The sequence below is a fragment of the Procambarus clarkii genome, chromosome 90, assembly GCF_040958095.1.
Source record: "Procambarus clarkii isolate CNS0578487 chromosome 90, FALCON_Pclarkii_2.0, whole genome shotgun sequence".
NCBI classification, from domain to species: domain Eukaryota; kingdom Metazoa; phylum Arthropoda; class Malacostraca; order Decapoda; family Cambaridae; genus Procambarus; species Procambarus clarkii.
In genome coordinates, this window is record NC_091239.1 from 8,974,573 (window position 1) to 9,001,335 (window position 26,763).

A 26,763-nucleotide genomic window follows, 5' to 3' on the forward strand; every position below is an offset into this window, starting at 1 on the left:
TTGTTATGTCCATTCATCCACTTGTAAACCTCTATCATGTCACCCCTAACTCTTCGCCTTTCCAGTGAATGCAACTTAAGCTTTGTTAATCTTTCTTCATATGAAAGATTTCTAATTTGGGGAATTAACTTAGTCATCCTACGCTGGACACGTTCAAGTGAATTTATATCCATTCTATAATATGGCGACCAAAACTGAACTGCAAAATCTAAATGGGGCCTAACTAGAGCAAGATATAGCTTGAGAACCACACCAGGTGTCTTGTTACTAACGCTGCGATTAATAAATCCAAGTGTCCGATTTGCCTTATTACGAACATTTATGCATTGATCCTTTTGTTTTAAATTCTTACTAATCATAACTCCCAGATCCCTTTCGCAATCCGACTTCGCAATCTCAACACCATCTAGCTCGTATCTTGTAACTCTATCATCATTACCTAACCTCAGAACTTTACATTTATCAGCATTAAACTGCATCTGCCAATCCTTTGACCATTTCAAAACCCTATCTAGATCCCTATCTAGATCTATAATAATGTAAAATTAATATTACTAATATAACATAACATTTGTCTCATATCATGAGTGACATATTGCTCGTGATATGAACGAATTCCAGTTCTAAATTTCATCACTCGGTTACCCTTACAGTCTTTCACCTATGAGAAGATCTGCACCTAGTACATGCACTAGTGTCCCCTACACTCTACTGATGCACTAGCACTTTGTTAAATTCTCTAATTAACTATTCATAAGTTAACTAAGTTATATCCTGCTTTAACACTAGCTTATAGTTATACTTGTATCTACTTATCATCATACCGTGTTAAATATATAACACCGTACTGCGTAATTGGATTACACTCAATTGAATTGAGTATCTGCTTCACTCATTAATTATTTGTAACGAGGATAGACAACTACTTTGACAATAGCTTAGTTAACTTCCGTGCTTTATCTATTAAGTTAACTAAGTTATAATAGTAAATTATACATATAAAGTTAATTTATAATAATAATTATTGTAAACTACTTAAATTAATTTAAATAAAAAGTTCCCATACACGTTAATAGTTTTCCTTCAAGGTGCAGAAAATATATGTTCATTCATTCGTGTTATGATTTTTATCAAACAATAATAAGAGTAACTATCAAGAGAAGGCACCAAGCTTTAAGAAAACTACTGTACAAAAATCAGGGAACACGTTTAAATAGCTGAAAATACATATAAGTGACAACACAACCGCTGACTATGAATTCAAGTTTGTTTATTGAGACAAGAAAGAAATACATCTCAAAGAGATTGAAATTGAAATTGAAACTCAATCTCTTTGATACTCAAAGAGATTGAGTAGCTTAGGCTATTTCTATAACCCCCCCCCCCAATTTCTACTCACTATGAGTGCCCGGGGTTAATATGCCTCCTAGCTGTGTGATTGATGATTGAGGAAGATTAAGCCACGCAAAAGGTGGCACGGGCATGAATAGCCCGTAAGTGGTGGCCCGTTTGAGCCATTACCAGTATCAGTAGATGATATTAGAGATCTGTGGAGGTGCGACTGCACCCTGCGTGACGGGAGATGTCTCCCGTCCAGCTGTGTGGACACCATGGACCCGCCGCATACTTCTGTCTCAAATATTTCCACCCACAAGACTATCCTTTTTTTTCGCCATAAGTATGCGACGCCTTGAGCAGGGCACCGCATACTTTTGACAAATAATTCGTCAAGTGTACTTGATACTAGTGTATCAATTATACCTAACAATTATTTATGCCTATGAAATAATACTAGCTTACAAAAGTGTATAGTTCTTGGACTAAACTATAATAAGCCATAAGGATGAAACCTCGACTCCTTAGTCCTTAGACTTCCTTAGTCCTAACGTGGCACTGGAGCTAAATTTGATTTGTTTAATATTTACCATAAATAGAAGTATACAATAACATTATAATTTGGATGAATGTGTCTAGCTGTCCACATTTACAAGCTTGGGAGATTAAGGCAGTGTCTGGGATGCTCCCGGAAGCAGGTTCGAATCCTCGTCACGGCCCTTGTGGATTTGTTCAAGCTTGGGAGAGTCAGACTGTTGAAAGACTGGTAGTATAGTGATGCTGACTACAGTAACCACCTGAACAGTGTCGTCAGCGTTCACTATCACCTGCTGTGGAGGAGTAAGGACAAACTAATAGAGGGGCCATCCACAAACCTCTAAGAAATTTTTTATCTCAAACACGCACGTACCAGCACTGAAACGTAAACACTGTATCGTTCAAGCGTGAGCGTTGAAGAGGAGTCATTCTTGAGATATGAACACACCTGAATACCGCGCTTATAACATGAAAACCGAACAAGATCATACTTGAAATTAAATAATCTCCCTAAACTTGAGAGAATTCAAGGGAAGAGAGTTCGCCCCCATCATACGGCCTCTATATTTTCTCGATATCAAAATAATAATATGAAGACCCACAGTTGATTACGAAGTCGTATGGAGCAGGTCAGAAAGAGATCGCTCTTAGTTGTTACAAGGCTTCCATCGGTGATGGAGTACCAGGGGTTACCGTTGTTGTCAACAAAGACTTCGGTGCTGGAGTACCAGGGGTTACCGTTGTTGTCAACAAAGACTTCGGTGATGGAGCACCAGGGGTTACCGTTGTTGTCAACAAAGACTTCGGTGATGGAGCACCAGGGGTTACCGTTGTTGTCAACAAAGACTTCGGTGATGGAGCACCAGGGGTTACCGTTGTTGTCAACAAAGACTGCTGAAGAGTCTCCAGCAGTAGAGCCAGAGACAAGAGGCGGAGAGGCAGCAGGCCAGAGATGCCTCGATGGGAAATGATGCTCGTCCCGCCTTTCTCAAACCCTGGCGACAAAGACCATCTGTTGGTTATAAATATAATTACCGATGAACAATGTGTTCATCATTGTAAAATATTATTGGAACAAAAACACACACATATAATCTACCTCCTCCTAAATAGGTACCTCCGAATAACCTAGCCGGTACAGGAACCGGTTAGGCTATTCGAAGGTACGTGTATGTGATTATATATTTGAACTGTGAGTGTTGTGTTCCATTGTTGATGTGGTGGAGGAACACCACCAGGAGGCCGGACAGTAAGCACATAATTCCAGGGTGTTGATAGCCTACCAAGACTTGTGGTTCACAGGTGTGAGTGTTCTCGACTTCGAGAGGCCCTACCCATAATTCGTATCTAATATGTTTACACGCGTAAATGTAATACACGTTATCATTTTTCAAAAAGGTATATTTAAAATTACTAAGCAATTCTACCCAACAAATATAAATATATTTGTACACAAATATATGCCACACACGTCTCATATATAAAATATATGTTTTTAAATTAAGCAAAATAATACTATTTATATCTAGTCACCAGATTGAAAGCAGATGAGAGGCTTACCTTACCATGGGTAGCTTGAAAGAGATCAGCAATGGTGCGGAGGCGGCCCCCAGCCTGCCTCCACCTCTGCCTCACCTCTTCCTCTCTCCTTCCTCCTCTGATGCCCTCGTTTAACTTTCTTTTCTGAAGGAGCTCGTCGGAGCCATGGAGAGCAGGGATCCCCCACAGATGAGGGAGGAGCGGCTGATATTGGTGACCTCGCCTGCATCTGTCACCAAGTACTCCTCCGTGGCGCGAAGAACAGTCGAGCGAGGCAGCACCAACCCCACCTGCCCTTTTAGTGACTAAATGTGGAGAGGAGAAAGGTGTGTTTGTGGAGGAGCTTGGCTGCGGAAGGTGGGTGTGGAGAGGGCGCTGGTGGCCAGGCTGGTGAGGCCAGGGTTGGCCAGGCTGGTGAGGCCAGGGTTGGCCAGGCTGGTGAGGCCAGGGTTGGCCAGGCTGGTGAGGCCAGGGTTGGCCAGGCTGGTGAGGGCAGGAAGGCAGTGCTTGACTCACCATCACATCACTCAGCGCCACAATCCCTGCACAACACGTCAGTCAAATATTATGAGCGAAATTGTTTATTAATTGTAAGATGATAGCAATTAAAATATAAGGTCCTCATTGTATCAAAAAAAAGGTCTTTATAAGAAATGTGCCAAACTATTTCCACCCCACTCTGGGATCGAACCGGGATCGCCAATTGTGAGTAGAGAAGGCCAACAGTATTGCCATTCTTGTGACTTTTTGAAGGGCCATTTTAGAGGTCGGTTGTTGGCTGTATCCTAGGGAAGGGGAGTGGCTGGTCCTAGGGGTGGGGATGTGGGGGGGGGGTGAACCAACATTTCTGAAGTATATAAATATACGAAACCCTAACAGAACTATAACATTGAAAAATATATATTTAGTATTTATACGCATGTATACACATCATGCATACTCTTTCAATGTTTCTGTATGCATGTTGCTTGTCTCATCATTTACATATGCCCGAAACGCCCGAAACGCTTTGCGTAATAGTGGCTTTAGGCATTGTATGTACAAGCTCTATCTATAAAGCCAACAAACTTTGTAAAATCTCTTTATGTATGTACCTTTACCTAAATAAAAATTATTATTATTATTATTATTATATCTAACATTGCATGTATAAGTGCGTAATTATAGATAATTAATAATGTTAATTATTTAGGATTACTTGTGCATAGACGCTAGGCATCCTTCATTTTTATTGTTAAGTTTACCACTTATAATTTTGGGATGAATTCTCTAATCTTGTATACTTATTTACCTACTACTATGTTCGGGTGCATGTGCCCCTACTTACGTAGAATATGTATACAAGTATAGTTATTAAGGTCACTTAACATGTATCCCCGCACAGGCACACACCATAGGCTGCAACTTACTAGCAACCGCGAAGCTGCAAAAAAATCCAGCAGCTTCAGTTGCAACAATTCCATTAAACTTGCAGTTGTAAATATTTTATTATTAATATTTAAAATTAATTAAAAATTTATATCGTCTATGGTGCTTCTGTTTCTTAGAGACGTAAATAATAATTAATAATTCATTGTGTTGGGGGGACAGGTAGCCTTAGTGTATTCATACAAGTTTTGGCTTTTATCGAGGTCCACCCTCCCCCCCCCCCCCCAAGGCCGAATTACCGATCCTTGCAACAAGTCGACTAACTCCTGAGTACCCTCTCAACGCTACGACTAGGTGAACAGAAGCATTAGGTGAAAGGAAATGAGCCCAACCACTTTGTCCCGCCATGCATTCGATTGATTGATTGATGAAGATTAAGCCACCAAAGAGGTGGCACGGGTATGAATAGCCCGTAAGTGGTGGCCCTTTTGAGCCATTACCAGTATCAAGTAGATGATACTGGAGATCTGTGGAGGCGCAACTGCACCCTGCGTGACAGGGAGATGTCTCCCGGACCAAAGTGGTGACCAAATGGTCGCCATGCATTCGAACCAGGAATTCTCGATTGTGCGTCGAGAACGAATCAGGCCGTACTACAGGTTCACTTTACATAAGAACATAAGAACAAAGGTAACTGCAGAAGGCCTATTGGCCCATACGAGGCAAGCTCCTATCTATAACCCCCAATCCCACTCATAAACATGTCCAACCCGCGCTTGAAATGTGTGATAGGTCATATTTCAAGAAGGGAGTATACATCACAGGTAAATTTAGTAAATGTTGCCGTACCTGTATGACCTGGAAGACTGCACCGAGCGACCAGCACGCCACAGCTGCTGCCAAGTTCCCAATCAGTCACCTCACCGACGTAGCCAAACGGCACGGCACCCACGTGAATAACCTGCACTGATCATAGGTGCACCAGAGCCCCTGTGGTGTCCTAGACCCAGTAGCCAGCACATCCCCGCCTACACTGAGGCACAGGGGCTCTACATCTTCCTTTTGGCATAACACGTGGCTCTTGTGAAGGAACTGGACCGGCGCGCGCAACCTCCTACAGTGTTGCCCTCTCCACGTCTCCCTCCCTATTATTCCTCCCTTTCCCTGGCACTGTATCCGTCCTACTAAAACACAACAATTTCCCGATAATAATAGCACTATGAAAATATGTGACTCTCAGGTAAATTCAGGTAAATACATTAAAAGATGCAGGCTTTGGCAACCATGCGCGCAGGTCATTTGTAAACAATGGGCGGGGCATAATGCCTGGTAGCCAATCAGGAGACACTTCAGCCCACGTGTATAACCTCTGATAGACCCCTCTAACACGTGCCTGGCCCAGGCACGTGTTGTTTTAGATTCAGCTACTGGGAACAAAACGTTTCAAGTAGCACAGGCTATGGTGAGCCCGTAAGTGGACTTACCTGGCACATGAGCGGGGCTGTAACTTGCTATGTGGCCCAGGCGGCCATATACTCCTTGTGGCAACATGTGGTAAAGAATATACCAATCATTAAAAAACAAACTCATACGCACAGTTCGGTTAAGCACCTTTGGGTTTGGCTAGTAGCTGGGCGGGGACCTTGATAAGCCTAATAAATAATATTCTCGGACAGGAAGCTTATCAATAAGCCATTGGCAGGCTCATAAAACTACGCTTTGTGTACTAGTGGCTGCGTTATATATGTGCTTTATGTAACGACTACTCAATCACTTTACCGTCTTCTGTATATGTTGTTTAATATAATACTGCTATATACAGTCAAACATGGCATCTCACTGTCAAGCGGGACATGTCAAACATGGCATCTCACTCAAACATGGCATCTTACTCTCAAACATGACATCTCACTGTCAAACATGACATCTCACTGTCAAACATGGCATCTCACTGTCAAACATGACATCTCACTGTCAAACATGACATCTCACTGTCAAACATGACATCTCACTGTCAAACATGACATCTCACTGTCAAACATGGCATCTCACTGTCAAACATGGCATCTCACTGTCAAACATGACATCTCACTGTCAAGCATGACATCTCACTGTCAAGCATGACATCTCACTGTCAAACATGACATCTCACTGTCAAGCATGACATCTCACTGTCAAGCATGACATCTCACTGTCAAGCATGACATCTCACTGTCAAGCATGACATCTCACTGTCAAGCATGACATCTCACTGTCAAACATGACATCTCACTGTCAAACATGACATCTCACTGTCAAACATGACATCTCACTGTCAAGCATGACATCTCACTGTCAAGCATGACATCTCACTGTCAAGCATGACATCTCACTGTCAAGCATGAGATCTCACTGTCAAGCATGACATCTCACTGTCAAACATGACATCTCACTGTCAAACATGACATCTCACTGTCAAGCATGACATCTCACTGTCAAGCATGACATCTCACTGTCAAGCATGACATCTCACTGTCAAACATGACATCTCACTGTCAAACATGACATCTCACTGTCAAACATGACATCTCACTGTCAAGCATGACATCTCACTGTCAAGCATGACATCTCACTGTCAAACATGACATCTCACTGTCAAACATGACATCTCACTGTCAAACATGACATCTCACTGTCAAGCATGACAGTATATATTTATACCTAGACTTATCTTCTGTATTATTAAAATAATATTTGTTTGGTGTATTTCTCGCTCTGTTAAAATAACTGTTGCCTTATTAGAAGAAATACTATATTTTATGAGATGCGATTATTAGTGCACAGTAATTGTAAAAATAACAATATAAATAATAATAATAGTGATAATAAATGCAATGGCAATTATGTAAATGTATATAATAATAATAATAATAATAATAAAATGTAAATACAAGCTATCTTTGGTATAATGTTTTCTTGGAGACCTTATGAGTTTTGGAAGTGTTGGGTAAGACGTATTTTGCGGCCGTTGTGGAGGGGATATCTTAGTATATATAAAGAATAATGTTCTGATGCATAAAACATAGGCCGAGCCTCGTCGTCACCTCTGTCCTCTTCTGCTTCCCCACCCTCTCGGTAAAAAAAAATTTCCCCCTCCTCTCTCTCTCTTTGCCTTTCATTCTATCGTCTCTTTTTCCTTCTCTCTTGTTCTATATTCAGTCTACCTCGTATCCCCTCCTGTACTATCTCTCAATCTTCCCCTTCACTCTCTCTCTCCCCTCCCATTCTTCCCCGTCCTCTCCCCCAGCACCAGGCCGCCTGGGGACACATTTCCGACAAGTTGACTACCACAGTACACTCAGAGTGTGGTGCTGATACACCTGGTGAATGTATTCATTCTGACGGTCCAGTTCTCTGCCATACGTGGCCACGAAGCTGGAAGTGACAGAGCCTTCCTCCAGCTCTAGTTCAAATTCATTCCATTCGTTTACCAATCTCAATGTATACAAATATTTCCCTACATTTTTCTCTAGGCTGGTCCGTGTCCTTAACGTGGAAAACAGATTGTCTCTGTCCACATTATTCCCTCTCTGTCTTGTATATTACTAATGAGGTCACACAAGGATCTTTGTTGGCTTTATCAGTCACTAGTGGGACTCCATGAGGCCTAGTATTGGCTCAAGTAACTACTAGGGGTTTCCAAAGTGATCAGTAACGATGAGGAAGTCTTACCTGTAAATTTAGATGCGGCTTAACAGAGGGGAATTCCTTTTATAATGAGTGGAGTATGTCTACTTCCTCTTGTCGAGATGAACATCAATATTTTAGTACATGAACAGTAGGCCTACATCGCCCACTGCCACTGAGTAGTAACTTCCTGCATCACAGCACCGCTCCTGTGCCAGGTAAGTCCACTCCGGGCTCACCATAGCCCGTGCTACTTGCCCCGCTCCTGTGCCAGGTAAGTCCACTCCGGGCTCACCATAGCCCGTGCTACTTGCAACTTTTGGTTCCCAGTAGCTGAATCTAAAACAATAACAACAACAACCTACACGACACACCACTCTCAAGTTCGTAAAAAAAATAGACTAACGCGGAACTCAAACCTAAATCATGATGTGCGCATTTAAGCAATTAACGAAAATATATATTTTAGGCTTTTTAAATGCAGATAATATTAAATAAGGGTTCCTGCTTATATAATGTGACTAATAAAGTGTCTCTTTCACACAGCTACTTTACAAGTATTATTTTTCCTCTTTATTTGTTTAATTTTTGCCAACCTCTCCGGTGTCCATTATTTGCATAATAGGAGTTTGGTATTATGAAAATAATGGTCTCTCTCCTTGTAAATTATCTTCCAAATTGTATTCCTGTTTTTGGTCTTATGAGGTAGTGTTAGGCAGAGATATGGCACTACGACCAGAGATAGGCCTACACCAACGACCCCCTCGCTGACACAATAAGCAAACAAAGGTGTTTCAACTCTCGTCTTCATCGGCAACGTTTCCTAAATATATTTCTCTGTGAGGCTTCGACGGTCATGATATACTAGAGTTATACAATGAAAACTGGTCCCTATGCCGGGGATGAGATAGGAGTGTGAATGATAAATGTGTTGACGCAGATTAAAGAAATCTGTGTTGACTATGGAGGCTGAACGGGTCTCCTTCCTGCCAGGGATTTATTGCAGTTAATGCACTTTTGTAATGGCAACTGCATTATTCAAGATTTTAAAGGCAAGGCGATGGTTCGTCCCAAGACTCTTGAAAGGAATTTTCAAATGAAGCTTTTTGAATGCATAGGTAATCACACTGACAAACATCAAACGCTGTTTGCTCTGCGAGATTCATGGGGTCGATTTCGATCGACAGCCAATCCCGCTGACTGTACTGGACAGAGCTCTATCCTTCCTCACACGAGCACACCTGTCTCTTCCCATTGGCAGGTGTGTGAGTCAAGACATATACGCAGTTCACAAACATTCTACTCTACAAAGAACAAATTCTGTCTGATTATAGAGCACTGTTCCTACCATGACTCCACAGTCTCATGGGTGAAAATCAATTTGAAGGAAGAGGATTTGAGAACATTTTTACAGGTTATTTTATGGTCAGATGTTGGATAATATTGCTACAGTGACTTATTAAGACAAAGAAATGCTTACAGTATTAATAAATTATTTCCTTTAGCTTGCAGCTAGATAACACTTTACATTCATTGTGTCGGGGACAGGAAGCCAGTGAATATATATACGTTAGGCTTATATCGAATCCCCCCCACCTCCTGGTAGAAGTACTGACACTCTCCCCGCCCCCCAGGATGCAACCCCCATAAGCTGACTAACTCCCGGGTACCTGTTTTCTGCTAGGTGAACAGGAGGATTAGGTAATAGAAAATGCACCCAACCATTTCTGTTCCACCCAGGATTCGAACCCGGAATTCCCAATTATGAGCATAGAACGAACCCGACTGTACAACCGAGCAGCCCGTCCTTATAAACAAAGACCTAAAGTCCATTCCATGCACCCGCCAAACCCCCTGTTTATGAATGAAAAACAGTTTACACACGACTCACAACTGATGACGTCCGAACACTTCCGGAACAAATGCTTCACTGACGAGTTTTGTTCGAACCACAACACTATAAATGCTTCACCCACGTACTACAAATACAAATAATCGCCAACAGAACCTAACCCACCTAACCTAACCTATGCCTATATATGCACAATATGCTAATGTATTATAATATTAATTTACATTTGAGAAAATTCCTGTTTTGAATGAGCAGCATGTTAAAATTGATGAATGCGTCTGTGGGGTCGACCGCTGGATGTAATGGACTTGAGCCGAGTACGGGTTGTACTGGAAATTGCATACTGAGCCCCATCTACACACACTGAAATTATTACTAAGAATGAAAGTGTCTTCAAAATATATCTTAAGTTGCATAAACAAAACACGAGATCAGAAAAACTAGATTTTTTCCAACAATATATTACCTGAACAAGGCGATCTATACTCCAACTCGTCTAAACATTGAACACGAAAGTCGGCATTAGTGCAGCACTAAATATATTTCACCGATTTGCTGGGCCTCGGAGGTGATCAGTATTGTGGTGATGAGGACGGACTATGTTTGGGAGAGCTCGATGACGCTGGGGAATACGGCACAAAGATGAACGAGGAGGAGGCTCCAGTCACTGTAATTACGCCTGTTGATGGCATCGACAAAACCTTCACACCTCCGTGTTGTCGAGACTCTTCAATCTATTGTCAGCGTTGTGCCTTATTGTTCTTTTTCTTTACAGAAAAAAACAACGGTGGCAATAGGAAACAAAAAGAGAATCACAGCCTAGCAACTGGTGTTGAGATCCTGGATCTACATGCGGCAAAGCCTAGCATCTCCTCGTGCAATAATCTGGTACGTCACTCAAGCTGCATGTTCAATTGTTTATTCAACTGAACGAGACAATCACTGTGGGGGTCACTCATTGTTGAACCCGGGCTCGGGTAGATCTAGAGGTTCACTAATACTTACTCCTTTGGCTGTTATGCACCGAAACTATTGCCGATTTAGAGAGAGAATTTCATACATACATATATATATATATATATATATAATGTAATTTCTCTCTAAATCGGCAATAGTCTTCTCATTTAAGCATGTGAAAGGTTTTAGTAGTACGCTTACAGCATCTGCCCCCCAGGGGTGGGGAAGGAGGCGACATAATGGAGAATTAGAGAATATGTAAAGAAATGAAGAGGAAAATGATGAACAAGAATTAGTGAAAGGGATTACGGAAGATGATGGGCCAATCAGAGAGCAAAATAGACGTCAAAAGTGAACAATGACCAATTGAGGAAAGTATCCCGTCTCATGGTTCTTGTGATGATGGGTTGTCTTTACAATTAATCATCTCGCCAGAGTACACACACACGTGATCTAAATTAAGATATTTCAACATCAAATTACTGGAAATAATTAATAATAGGTTTGAAAATTAGCTTGCAATGTTGACAAGATCAATAGAGAGACAATGCAACCATAGTTCACTTGGGGGTCGTGCATCCTTATTGCACATGCAGAATTGTCTCTGCCCGGCTTATCTCTCTCCGGAACAAGCTATTCTAGTTGCAGCCATAAGGAAGGAAATCTCATGTTCCAAGCTCTAATTACCTACGTTAAGGCTCGGAATGGCTTGTGCCGTGTTAACCCGTAGCCCAATAAACGGCTGCTCGCGCCATCTGCATTTTTAGTCTGCAGTTAAAACAAAGGTGTGCAGCCAGGCGGATAACTCCATCAACACGCCCCGACCCTCCGGTGCCCACCTGGATACGTCGAGGGGGAGACCTGGCCCTCAGGCAGGTGAAGGCTGGGTCAGATGAAGAGACGGCTGGCACAGACGCCGGCGAGGAGAGGGCTGGCACAGACGCCAGCGAGGAGAGGGCTGACACAGACGCCTGCAAGGAGAGGGCTGGCACAGACGCCAACGAGGAGAGGGCTGACACAGACGCCAGCGAGGAGAGGGCTGACACAGACGCCAGCGAGGAGAGGGCTGGCACAGACGCCGGCGAGGAGAGGGCTGGCACAGACGCCGGCGAGGAGAGGGCTGGCACAGACGTCGGCGAGTTCACACTACTAACGTGCAGTATTCAGTTTCGACCCCAACCATTATCTTCCTGCGGTGACCCACAATGTTCCAAACATTCAGAGTTGTTGAGTGAAATGACAAAAAGCAGGAAAGTATTAATATAAAAAAATCTTGAGTTACATTTGATATCTAGATTTTTGGGCAACACAAATTGCTCATTACACAATGATTTTAAGAGTCAGCAGGTTAGGCTACTGTTAACTATCGCAGGTGGCTGTCAGTGATGAATCTCCCAATCCTGAGCACTGCGTGTATAATAATTATAAGCACAAACTATCATACTCTTCATCATTATATTATTGTAAATCCAATCATTAGACCTGCTGGTATGAATCTGGAGTTTTACAATTACTTTATCCACTCTGGTGATCGTGAGGATATCCTCTTAATCCATCTAAAGTTTGCTAGCAAACTGATCACATGCTAATGTTATCTTGCGAGATGGGGATCCTTAAGTTATCTTACAGTTATCGGATGCTAGCACTGTTAGATTGTTATTATGCGCCACCAACCTTTGCTACGCATCGACTTGCCTGATATTTTGTTTATTAAATTTCAAATGCCCACTTGGCCATACGGACGACCTCACTTCTTGCAAGTCGGCGTTCGATCCCCTGGCATTCCAAGTGGATGGGCACCGTTCCTTCCCCTCTGTCCTCATATTCCTTCCATTTGAAAGTCATACTGCCTTAGCGCTTTATCCTGATAATGGTTTGTGTCAAGTCCTCATGGAACCTATCCTATGTAGCCTAGTTTTTGCGCTTGTTTCTTACCGCTTCTCAAATTTCGATGGATTAAACTTTTGGAGACATTCAAATTGCATTATTTTGGAAGAGTTTTTTTCAGCAGAGTATTACAATTTCAATTCAAAACAAACCTCGCAATTTCAATTAAGCTGCACAATCCATGACAATTTCCCTGGTTCCAGTCAGGTAGTGGGTGCTATACAGCCTTTGGTAATAATGATGTTGTACTGCTTCATGGTCCGAAGTTAAATAACCCAGAGGCCAACAAGTAACCATGGGTTAATGGGCCTAGTGATAACCCTGACAAACCGGTAGAATAAAATGATCCGTCATACTAAAGGTGTTTCTATTAATTCAATAGGCACTGCTGCCACCTGATGTTCATCCATTATATTCACGATTGTAAGGCAATAACTCCACGATACAGCAATAACTCATCAAGACGTTCAGCTAGATATGATAATCTCATCAGACCAGAGCACAAAGCCTCGTGTCCAAAGCCCTCCCGCCCACCACCCACTCAAATTTTCAGACGAGTCGGCAGGGCTACGAAATTCGATGATCAATTTTGTGCCAGATGAGTCGGGTCCGGGATGAATGTGATGTGAGCCAGAATTGTGGAAAGGATTGTTTAATGTTGCCTTTGTTCTTACTTTGAGTTAGCTCCTCCATTGTGATGTTAGGAGATTGTTTGCCGCCCAAGGTGCCCAGGGGGATGGCACGCCAATGAGAACCATGTTAAGGTATCCAAGGCGCGCGCTTTGGGGGAATTAGAATAGGACGTTACCTTTCTGAAAGAGGAGAGAGTCGTCTCCAGAGGACGAGGCGACAGGCAAGTTGAAAGTGAGCAAAGATGGATATTAAAAAAATAATTATACATGCAACGGGGACAATAATATCCAGTTATAAAAGATATGAATTACACGGCACTAATTAATTACAAATGCTAAACATTAAGAACACCACTGTATTATTGTATAAACAAATGGAAGATGTACGAAGACAATGTATGTATGTATTTACAATGTACATGCGACAATGTACGTATGTTGAAGACAACATACGATAAATGGAAGACGCCAAATTGTAATAAAGTATGTCTGCAATGCATGCAGACATAACTGAACCAACCCTACATATCCTCACTCGGTCAAGCTCTTAACTCAAAATTGTAACAGGCTTACGTCTTACACTAGACACGAACACAACAAAATTATTAATAATGGTAACAGTTCATTTTATGAGTAATGCATCTCACGTTGGTCTCCGAATGCATGACAGAACTGATGATCGAGTTAGCCAAATAATATACCTCCATATAGGAAATAACTTGAACCTTGGTTTGCCTATAAACAGCCTGAGAGCAATACAGTTGCAAGAAGAGCAACATGTCTGTCATCCAATAAAATCAGCTGACTCCAAGATGTCACCACCGTTCGGCTCAGTATTTATGTACACCGATTCATTTTCCCGGGGTGGAGTGCTATAGGTAGGCAAATTAATATATGTAACTAGTTCACCAAACAACGGGAATATGGCCTACTCTCACCACCCTGGAGTGTTCAATCACACAAACAACGGGAATATGGCCTACTCTCACCACCCTGGAGTGTTCAATCACACAAACAACGGGAGTATGGCCTACCCTCACCTCCCTGGAGTGTTCAGTCACACAAACAACGGGAGTATGGCCTACCCTCACCTCCCTGGAGTGTTCAGTCACACAAACAACGGGAGTATGTCCTACCCTCACCTCCCTGGAGTGTTCAGTCACACAAACAGCGGGAATATGTCCTACCCTCACCTCCCTGGAGTGTTCAGTCACACAAACAACGGGAATATGTCCTACCCTCACCACCCTGGAGTGTTCAGTCACACAAACAACGGGAATATGTCCTACCCTCACCACCCTGGAGTGTTCAGTCACACAAACAACGGAGATTACGCAGCTGTAACACGCGGCCGCCAGGCGTAACAGCTGATTGCTTCAGAACATGTATGGAAGAAAGCTTCGCTCACTTCAGGAAATGCTTCACACACTGTAACTACATATCATCTTTATTACAGATTTTGGAAAACTAGCGAATGCACGCTTTGCAATGTCAACGGCAATCATGGAAGAGCATAGGGTGAAAATAAACACGAAGAGCATAGGGTGAAAATAAACACGTCTCTATTGATTACGTTCGAGTTTATCTCGAAACAACATTTACTATTTTCGAAGCGCACCTCTTGAAATGCTTCACCCACGTCTCCCACATATTATAAATACCTCACAAAAAACTGTAGACATATTACTTAAAATCCGATACTATGTATAGATGCATTTTCACCCACAGGGTTATAAACCCACGGAACCACCTACCCGCCGAAGCCGTAACTGTCCCAACTGTTAAATTTGAAAATCCAGCTGGAAAAAAATAATCAGGGCAAATAGGGGGGAGAGGAAATTTGACAAGCCGCTAGCTTTTTGTCCTCGTGGAGGCAACTATAGTGTGTGGCCGCCAGGTAAATTCATGTATTATTTTGCATCTTTCCCAAAGTCTGTTAGTCGCTACATATACTGTACATTATTTACCTATGAATTCTCCCCTGTATCATGTATCAGATTTATGTATTTCATGTAAGTAGAAATTATTATTATAGCAATTTTTACGTATATTAACTACATACATCTGATACATAATACAGAGGAGAGTTCATAGGTAGATAATTAATTTAATATACAATATATGACACGACTAATAGGCTGTGTTTCGGGAATGACGCAAACATAACGAGGAACTTTATTTATAAGTTTAATGGCGTAACATTTTACACTAAATCATAAGTTAGCATATTTGGATTGTTCAAGAGATTTGGCAAATGATTTAACATTTTTAAGCAATACTTAGGAACTACGTTAGTGTTTAGCAAGAGGATAGAAGGAACAGAAGAAGGTATGATCACAACTTAAAAAATAGATGAGTAGATAAGATGGACAATGATACCCTCTTCAGAGTGAGAGAAAGCAGGACAAGAGGACACAGGTGGATGCTTTAGTCACAAATGAACCAAAGAGACAGACACGAGTTAACAAAGGTAGTTAACATTTTTTTTTTTTTTTTTTTTTTTTTTTTTTTTGAGATATATACAAGAGTTGTTACATTCTTGTACAGCCACTAGTACGCGTAGCATTTCGGGCAAGTCCTTAATCCTATGGTCCGTGGAATACGATCCCCTGCCGCGAAGAATTGTTTTTTCATCCAAGTACACATTTTACTGTTGCGTTAAACAGAGGCTACAGTTACGGAATTGCGCCCAGTAAATCCTCCCCGGCCAGGATACGAACCCATGACATAGCGCTCGCGGAACGCCAGGCGAGTGTCTTACCACTACACCACGGACACTGCTTTAAGTGGAATACTCTAAAAGAGGATCATCGTAATTAATAATATACATTCTATGTAGCTACAAGTAATTATCAAAAGAAGGCACCAAGCTGAGAAGAATATCTAGCACCATATGTACTGCTAGGTATTCAAGTGTTAAATATCACTCAAGTTACCAATACAAGAACAAAAGGACATAAGGTGATCAATATCAAAGGTATTGGATTCATCAAGGATTCTATTGAGACAAATGATCCCTAGGGACATTAGGAAAGCAAGACATACAGTACAATTATCCGGAAAATCAGGACATTCTACAAGGAGGTGCACAACCTTCAAGTTGGACAATGTAGTTCGGATAAAAAGGAACACGTTTTGTTCCATTAAGTGACCACGGGTCAAGCAGGTGTGACCTATATGCAACCTTGTCAAACCCATTTCCCATTGCCTATTACATAGTCAAAAGAAGGCAGGGGGTTACTTCTACTTATAACATCAGCCCAACAGCTCTCGCTCTCTCCAGGAAATGTTGCAAGCATGAATGGCAGCCTTGGTGGTGGTGTGTAGCAATTATATTTGGAGTAATGTAACTTGTTAACTTCCCTACACATTGCATACAAGCTAAAATAAAACGTGTGGGTTTAAAAAACTTGATTCACTTCACCATTCACTGTATACAGTCAAAGATAATAGCTACTTGAATAAGTAATGCCTTACCTCTAAATGCATTAAGGTTCTGCAATGCATATACAGTATACTGTAGTTGATTTAACTACATACTTATAGTTGGACAATCTGGTGACAGCTGGTGGCTGTAACTAAGTCTACCTGGCGGGATGGCAGGTACCAAGAGTGATCATAGCTGGTGTCCGTAGCCAGGTCCATTTGGTGAAACGGGGAGGACTGAGACTGGTAAAAGATGGAGGTGTTCCTTGGAGAGTTGTGGTGAGAATAGTCCGATGATGTGGTCCGACAGCTTTATATTCCCGTTCACGTGACTCGAGTTTAAACCAATGCTGCTCGTTGATTTGGTGATGGGAAATGGCTTAATGCTAGGAAATGTTGGATATAGTTTGTACAACTGGTACAAAATTAATAATGTACAGTAGTTGCTACACGTATTTCCTGAATCTAAACATTCAATCTACAGTAACTAAATTATATACATCAGGCAAGTTAGAAAAACAATTACCAGTATATCTTTATATTTAACTTTATTTACTTATGAGTCAGGGCGAATGTAATAAATATACAGTAAGGTGTGATACATTACAACACAGAGGCAGGAGTAATGATACATAAATACGAGCTATACACTACACAAGCTAACAAAACGTTGCGTATACCAGTGTCTGCCTGGGTTGGCACACACGCCCTCACTGCAAAATTATATTACAAAGGTCAGAATTTGTTGCTTGTATACATTTTCATTATGTTCTTGATGAACCAATAACAATATTGTAAACAAAAAAATAGAACTTAATTGAAATACAGTACAGTACTGTATACTCAAATGTGCTATTGGTTGCTGTTTTGGAATATTGTAATTTACTGTGCATGCATACTTCTGTTTGGAAGTGCGCACACTTAATTGTTACAAATATGCCGTCAACTTCCAGCAACAAAAATGAAACACTGTAGGTCACTGCATTATTTTTATTTGTTTTCATCTATAACAAATAGTATCCCTATTAAAATTTAGAACAAAAATCGAGCAATGCTTCATTGTTACAGATACAGAATTTAATCTGGTAACTAGAACACATTAATTTCATACAGCTATAGGCTGACAAAATGTGATTGGTCACTGTCATTTTTGTTAAAATCACAATATAGATCCTGAGTCATGTTTAAGTGATGTGCTCAAGGGAAACCAAGACCTTTCTTGGCAGACTGTTACTAAGTATACTCAGCAGGTACAGTACCACCCAGAGCTGCTCACACAGTTATTTCCTAAATACAAGGAACTTTTTATTGTTGACAAGAAAGTGAACAGCTAAGACTCTCCACAACTGATCGGCAAGTGTATAGATGAGGCCCCTTCCCCCAATTGATCTGTAAGTGGACAGATGAGGCCCCAAGCAAATGGACAGACAAGACTCCCCCCCCCCCCTAGTCAACTGTTAAGTGGGAGAAAAGACCCTCTTCCCAACTGACCAGCAAATGGATAGACAAGGCCCTCCTCCCAACTGACCAACAAGTGAACAGATGATACTTCCCCAACTGACCAGCACATTGACAGACAAGGCTTCCTTAACTTGAGCAGCAAGTAAACAGATGAGAACCCCCAACCGACCGGCAAGTAAACAGATGAGAACCCCCAGCCGGCCAGCAAGTAAACAGATGAGAACTCCCAACCAACCAGCAAGTAAACAGATGAGAACCCCCAACCGACCAGCAAGTAAACAGATGAGAACCCACAGCCGACCAGCAAGTAAACAGATGAGAACCCCCAACCGACCGGCAAGTAAACAGATGAGAACCCCCAGCCGGCCAGCAAGTAAACAGATGAGAACTCCCAGCCAACCAGCAAGTAAAGAGATGAGAACCCCCAACCGACCAGCAAGTAAACAGATGAGAACCCACAGCCGACCAGCAAGTAAACAGATGAGAACCCCCAGCCGACCAGCAAGTAAACAGACGAGAACCGCCAACCGACCAGGAAAGGTAAAGACGAGGACCCTCCAGCTGACAAGTAAGGTGATTAAAATGTTTGAGCCGAGGCATGAGCATCTCCTAAACATGACCAGGGGTCAGAACACAAGACCGGTACTTTATTATGAATTATTAGTCAGTTTATGACATGGATGTTCACCAGATTGCAAGCACCAAAAATGAGCCAGATTCAACTCTTATAATCCTCACTTTCTTAAGAACTAAAGCTGAATATGACTGAACAGGACTCATTGTTGTGATTCGCCCCAACACTTGATTGCTATAGAGGTACAGAACAGTATTTTATTTTTAATCATCTGTAGCTAAAATAGACTATGTAGTAAGATAAAATTTATTACATTTGCCGGTCTAATTAGACGACAAGTTTACATAACTGACAACACTATTAACATCTAAAAAATTAAAAAAAAAAAAATTAAAATATTTCACTGCAATATAATTCCAGAAATCCCCTTGAGCACATTTTGACCTGGCAAGCAGTATCACTCATGAGTGTATCTTAATGGGGCACAGTCTGGGCTCCCATGTGTCTGCTGTTGCTCAGTAACTGCACAAGATTATTGTCTATTTTCAGTGTCGCGACACATCTCATCATGCGACAGAATCTTTTATCAGTCCATGTGTTAAACTCAATAATTCTAATTACAATAATTATAAAATGGTAAATTAAATATAGACTACACTTCTTGACAAAAGTTTAAGTAAAAGGCTAATAATATTTGCTTATATTCTAGCCATTTGAAAAGACATTAAAATAAATATATTCCACTATTGGGAAACTGACATGGGAGAAAATTCCTATTCCACTAGTGTGTCATTAATATCATAAATCAGAATCGGCCATTAAAGATAGCTTTCAGTTTAATGTGAATATCACAGAAGTAAATATATTGACAGGATATGCAAATTTATTTGATAATGAACTGCCTTCTGTATGTAAGTACAGAGTGCTGATAATTAAGAATGTGAAGTGTAGTATATAGAGAGAGTGTGTGTGTGTGTATTTTATATATATATATATATATATATATATATATATATATATATATATATATATATATATATATATATATATATATATATATATATATATATATATATATATATATATATTATATACTGTGTATATAAAACAATCATGTTCCTCCTATTGGACACACTTGGAAATAGTACTTCAATGAAGACATTTTTAATGAAAGTTTTGTCTATTTAATGAAGCAAAATGTTAAAGATTTTGTCCTAGAATTTTTTGTTGACAATAATATTTGCACTTTATGTGATCTCAACAGCCATGCTTCAGGATCTTCATGCTTTCCTTCATTCATAAAAACAGTTGAAAAAACCTCTATTACTACATCAGGGTCAAAGCTCAAAATCTGAATTGTATTAAAGCGTATCCATCTGATTTAAGCTCATATTCTTCATGGGGGGAAGAAGGGTAGACTGATGCAGGTGTTGTCTTGAGTATAGTATTGTCGGCCCAGGTCTACCAATTGGTGGGAGGTGTTGGTACTCTGTTGGCCGTGATGAGATAAATATTGAGATATGAATATGTTTAGAATTTACTGACTCTGATCAAAATGACTTATGTCAGAGCTTTCCTGAACTTATCAGGCAACTGTTGTGGTACACTGGAGCTTTACCAGCATTTAACAGTTGACTAATAAGTTGAGTCAGGGGGAGTTGTTATGCCTGATTACCCAACTGTTGTAGTGCATCAGAATCTTCTATACCTGGCTGTCACCCGAGTTTCTAATGTATGGGAAAAAGCATCTGCTGAGAAAGGAGGTATGGAACCAGTCATTGATACTTGGACAATTTTTGGGATGGCTGTGTTTAACTGGCTAGATATATAGGAGACTCGAGGCAGAAGGAGCAGTTTTGAAGACTATGAGTTATCTACAAAGATATGACTAAGATACAAAAGATACATCTTTGGTGAATCTTTGGTAAGGCTTATTAAAGAGATATGTTAAGGCTATCACAGAGCCGCGATAAGGCCGAGTCTCACAGGAGAAAATATTTTTTCAACGTGTTTCGTTACCCTACAGTGAAATGGATGAAAATTTGTAATATCAATAAAAATACCCCTGCATAATATAGTGGTTATGAGGAAATTAGTTCCACTAGGATTTTGATGAGTTGTACTGTAGCATCAGGGACTTGTTGATCTTGATCCAGTTTTCAGTAACAATAGTCTCCAAGGACATACTGGGTTGGTTAAGCTGCTGATCTTGTCACAACCAAGAACACTCCTGCTGGGATGTCATGTTTCCTTTGCATGTGAGGCCAGCCATCATGCTTCAAGGGAGGCAGAGAAGAGTCGAGGGTAATACTGTATTGCATAGACCTCGCTGATGCAGAGAAAAAAAAAAGTATTCAATACAGAAAAAGGGAAGATAAAATATGAAATACAACAGAGGATGATTTATGCCAGCTTGATTATAAATGTAGTATACAAAAGTAAGACTGCAAGAGTGTGGAAAAGATTATAAAAGGCAGAGATCAAGGGAAGGCAAGTAATGGGTGAAGGCTGTGTGACTCGGAAATGAAAAAGACCAAGGATATAGGCCAAGATAATTAGGATATGGTGACAGAAGGTGATGGAGCAATCCAGGTGATGAAGATACTGTATACTGAATTAGAATACTAAAGATGATTCAATTTTGCAAGTTATTTTATTAGAGGTAAAAGGAATGTATGAAGTGAATGGAATGAGTTGCATCACAGAAAAGTAGAAGAAATCAGCAATGAGTGATAGAGAGTAAAGGAAGGAGGGCGAGGGCCACACCTAACATAACTGCAGCTATAACTATACACAGCTTAGGGCACATCGGGTACACTTTGCTCAAAGATAGAATCTCTTGCAGAAGGTCCACACAGGACTAGTAGATGTGTGTGTGTGTTCCTGACAAGACCATATATTTCTAGAGAGTCACTGATCACTTAACATTTATAAAATATCTTAATCTCTGCATTTGCCATTCTATAAAATGTTTCAGGTCTGTCATGTGAGCTGCTACACCAGCTTTGTCACTAACTTGCTGTCTAGGAGGGATGCTCACAAACACACACAGGCTGCTAGTGCTTCCCTGCTGGGCTAGTAACCCGCCTAGCACTTGGGGATCAGCACTGCCTATGGCTCTCACAGAGGGCTGAGAGAATGTCCACTGCTCGTCATACATATTCACAATTTAGAGAATTGGTGGGAGGAATGTGCCCGAATCATCCAGAGAGTTCTCTGTTGATGTGCCCTCTGGATTGCCATTAACACCAGGGTTAGAGGTGATGGTGGTGGCATTGGCATTGCCAATGGTGGTTTCCTGCTTGGCTCCAACCTCTGACACCACCACACCTGTGTCCCGATGACGCTTCCCTTTGTATACCTGCAATTACAAAAATATATTTTTTATTCACTTATTATTCACATAGATTTTAAATTTATGGATAACAAACAATTGCTTTTGCATGATCATTAAAGATATTAGGCTGCTATATTCCTAAGAAGAATTAAAGAATCAGGGAAAGAAAGTCCCACATGAACTAGGTGCCACATCTGAACCAATAGGCCTTCTACAACTTCCTTAGCTCTTATGTTCTTTTTGATACTGTACATACATTCATTGTAGGGCTAAATACATTATCCTTTCAGTAATGCATCCAATCCATGTTTTTGTTAATACATTATCTTTTTAGTAATGCACACAATCCATGTTTTTATAAATAACATGTAGATAAATCTAGTTACTGAACACAAAAATTATAGTGAATGAATTTAAAAGTAAAGACCAGATCACAGAAACCCCCGAGGTCATCACTGGAGTTCTCTTCCCCATGCAAATTGTAAGGACAACTGGAAATGACGTAAATATGCATCTACATATTTACTGGTTAAGCAAGTTGTAGAAGGTTGGCAGGTGGTGTGCCCAGCTGGGTCTGTCGACTCCAATAAAATGCAATGTCTGACTATTGCAGATAGTGGGTTAGTGTTTGGCTGTTTCTATTTGGTAAATATTAAGTACTATATCTGTACCGTTACTAAAACTACAAATTCTATAATATAGTAGTTATGCTTTTCATCATTATCACTAAATCTGTATACCATTTGTTAAATTTTTCTGAACATTTAGTATTAAGTGTTTATCCATTAAATCAATAAATGATTTAACTGCATTATTTTAAGTTATGCCCAAAATGCTTAGTATATTGATGACTAAACCTCACACCATTAAGTGAGGAAACGACGACGTTTCGGTCCGTCCTGAACCATTATCAAGTCTATTATCACAATCGACTTGTTAATGGTCCAGGACGGACCGAAACTGCATCGTCTCTTCACCTTCTGGTGTGTGGTCTGGTCAGCATATCTTCAGCCATGTTATTGTGACTCATCTGCCTTGTGTATTAGTGGCTTCATTAAATAATATTTTTCTATAATGACTAATTAACCATAATTGGGCATGTTTCCTTTTTGATAGGGTTGCATCCTCGGAAAGGTCAGTACTGTAGTTCAACATAGGAGGTGACCTTGATACAGATCTAAAGTATATTTACACAGGCTTCCTGTCCCTGACAACAGGAATTAAATAAAATTATTACTACAACTACTGTACAGTACAATACAGTATTGTAAATAAATGGTGCATTAAAGACAACAAAATGTACCTCTTCTGGTGGTGTATTAGGGAAGGAGGGAAAAACAGACAGACCTTGTATAAGGAGTAATTATCCTCCTCAGTGGAGTCCTGAGTGATGGGCCCTTGGCGTCTAGGGTTACCGGCTGGCCCTCCGCCGTTCACCACACCTGACCGACGCTCCGACGTCCCCACCTGTGTTGTTGATGATGATGATGATGATGAAATAGTAGAGGTGAGGGATGTGTGGAGCCAGTCATGTTGCAATGCCTCCTCTGGACTCATTCTGGTTGATGGGTCCCACCTGCAACATGGAATATTTTGCTTGCAGTACCTGGTTTAAACATTTATAAAAATATTTATATAAACTATACAATAAAACTAAGGTGTCTAAGAATATACTAAATCCAGTCTCTTGCATGCTCACAAGTGGCATAGGGACCAGTCAAGTAGAATGTTTCATTCAGGAATAGTGCCTTGCTCGACCAACTGGTAGGTTGGAACAGAGCGGCTATGTAGCACTTGGAGGGGTTTTACATGTTTCTTAGTGTATCTTCTGAAAGTCATTCCCAGCTGGTTTGATAATTTTATAGTTCCTTAATAACACTAGTATGACCTGGAATGTACAATATGTAAAGATCCTTGCTGTGTAAGTGCAGAATATTGATCTGCACTTACAGATGCTGGAATATCTTACCTTAGGGAGCAACTGAGTGGAATACAGTAGCTCAGATATACAAATGTAGGTTAGGTACGTATACTTTTTGTCAATTTATTTTATGTTCTTCTCTGAAACACTTTGCATAATACAGTAGTGGCTTCATAGATTGTGTACCTCCTGTCCCTACAATTTGTACATTACTCCTATATTCTTTGTTCACACATTCTTTTGAATACACTTTTATTGTATTGTACTTTATATTCAAAAGTGCATTATTTGTATATTATTTGTAATGCTCTATCATTTGTAGAAAGAAAACTCTCAAACATCTTATAATAAAACAAACATGAAAAACCTCAATGGAATAGAAGCTGCAAGCACTGCATTATCAATGGGTCCGGTCATTTTAGGCCCTTCTATCAATTCCACAATGTGTAGCCTATCATACTACTATTACTACAACTTCCACCATTAACATACTACTACTACTTAGAACCATAAAGTGGGGATTACTAACTCGAGGCAGCGAGCTATGAAGTGGACGAACTGCGTATCAGAACACTTTAGGACGGAGGCCAGGTCACGAGAGCCAGGTCGACGCTTCTTCCCCTTACTGTTGGTGACACATCTTGGGTTACCCTTCGAGTCTGCCACAGGAAAGATGAATTCAGTATGGGTTATTATAGGTAAACAATTATAATTACACATCAATAATGATTACATGTTAATAATTAGTTTTGTCAGGAACAGACAGCCTGTGTGTGTGTAATTACCCAAGTGTAGTTACAGGATGAGAGATATGCTTATGGTGTCCAGTCTTCCCCAGTACTCTTGGACGTATAATGCTTTGAGACTACTGATGGTTTTGGCCTCCACCACCACCTCACCTGTGTATGAACTCACCTACTTATACTCACCTTGTTGTGCTTGTGGAGGTTGAGCTTGGCTCTTTGGTCCTCGCCTCTTAACCATCAATCAACTGGTGTACAGGTTCCTGCGCCTACTGGGCGCCATCATATCTTCATTTGAAACTGTGTATGGAATCAGCTTCCATCACATCACTTCCTAGTGCATTCCATTTACTAACTACTGTACTCTGACACTGAAAAAGTTCGTTCTAATGTCTCCGTGGCTCATTTGGGTACTCGGCTTCCACCTGTGTCCCCTTGTACTGTACCACCCGTGTTAAATTACCCCCCCCCCCCCACAGCAACTAGGATTTGCAGTAAAATTTAACAGGCTCACATACAGGACAGGAATCCAGGGATATATTCCCTAGGGCCTCAGCCTTCAGAGGGCTTATGAACATGGTGATATAAATATTAAATATATTATTAAAGTTAGTTAAATGAATGAGTTGGAAGGCTAAAAGTCTACATAATGCAAAAATATAGTATAGGATTGATTAATGTTCCCATTAGACCATAATCTATGGTACGTAATATGTTAAATGCAAATACTGTATTAAATAATTCTATGTACTGTGGAACATCGCTCAAAATAAATCATGGTGGACCAGAACCCTTGGAGGGCTGCAAAGAAGTGGCTAACAGGTAAACCGTTTGGTGAACCAGAATATAGTGTTGCCTACCAAGTAGGCAGGCTCGACCCTGCATTCCTTCTTGTTTGCTGAATTTCCAAGTATATTTTTCCAATATAACACGGTATACAAAAATGATTTCCCTGCTGGCAATATGAAATGAAGGGTGTGTAGAGTAGGGAGAGAGCCTTCTGATTTTTATCCCAGTTTCATCTGCCCAGACAAGGATACGTCCGTCCGTATCCCTGTCTTCCTGTCTTGGATGAACAGGGATATCCCTGTATCCCTGTTCATCCAAGTATACCTCTGTAGCAGAACCAGGGACAGCAGATTGTGTTCCTGACCAATAATCTTGATACTGTTAAGATCTCAAGGTCATCTGTAATCAGATTTTCACATTCAGTTATTCATTAACTCTTTCGTAAAACATACCAAAGAAGAGTCTACGTCTGGATGCGGCTATGAGGAGGTGGTGTGGAGGCAGGGAGAGGACCTCCATGATGCAGGCCAGCTGCTCCACCTCGTTCTCCCCTGGGAACAGTGGGTATCCCGTGTACAGCTCGGCCAGAATACAGCCTGTGGGGGGGGGGGGGGGAGGAACATTGAGAGCAGTGAACTTCATAGCACACACACACGTTGTTCCTCTAAAACTGTCAAGAGTACTGTATAAACATGTAGCTGAGAAAATAAGTAAATATGATGAATATATGGAACAGAAT

The 26,763-nt window shown here is 40.8% G+C and overlaps 1 protein-coding gene and 1 long non-coding RNA gene across 7 annotated transcripts in view; both read right to left on the reverse strand.

Annotated features, from left to right (window-relative positions):
- Nucleotides 1-950: 950 nt before the first annotated feature.
- On the reverse strand, nt 951-15,176 carry LOC123746437 (uncharacterized). 3 transcript variants are annotated; one of them, XR_011225932.1, is made up of 3 exons: nt 5,629-5,741; nt 3,433-3,953; nt 951-2,867 (listed from the first exon to the last, which is right to left on the reverse strand). It is a non-coding gene; the product is annotated as an uncharacterized lncRNA (long non-coding RNA). The 3 variants fall into 3 exon arrangements; XR_006771509.2 differs by lacking the exon at nt 5,629-5,741 and adding an exon at nt 15,063-15,176 and having other exon boundaries at nt 952-2,867; XR_011225931.1 differs by lacking the exon at nt 5,629-5,741 and adding an exon at nt 15,012-15,075 and having other exon boundaries at nt 952-2,867.
- Nucleotides 15,177-17,728: 2,552 nt separating this feature from the next.
- Nucleotides 17,729-26,763, reverse strand: part of LOC123746526 (dual specificity tyrosine-phosphorylation-regulated kinase mbk-2) — a 205,957-nt gene continuing 196,922 nt past the window's right edge. For all 4 annotated transcript variants that reach the window (XM_069318312.1, XM_069318309.1, XM_069318311.1 and 1 more), the window contains 4 exons: nt 26,477-26,620; nt 25,022-25,151; nt 23,919-24,147; nt 17,729-22,595 (listed from right to left, as the gene is read on the reverse strand). In XM_069318312.1, coding sequence (XP_069174413.1) covers nt 22,404-22,595; nt 23,919-24,147; nt 25,022-25,151; nt 26,477-26,620 — 695 coding nt within the window. In that variant the 3' untranslated portion in view covers nt 17,729-22,403. The remainder of the gene's footprint in view (nt 22,596-23,918; nt 24,148-25,021; nt 25,152-26,476; nt 26,621-26,763) is intronic.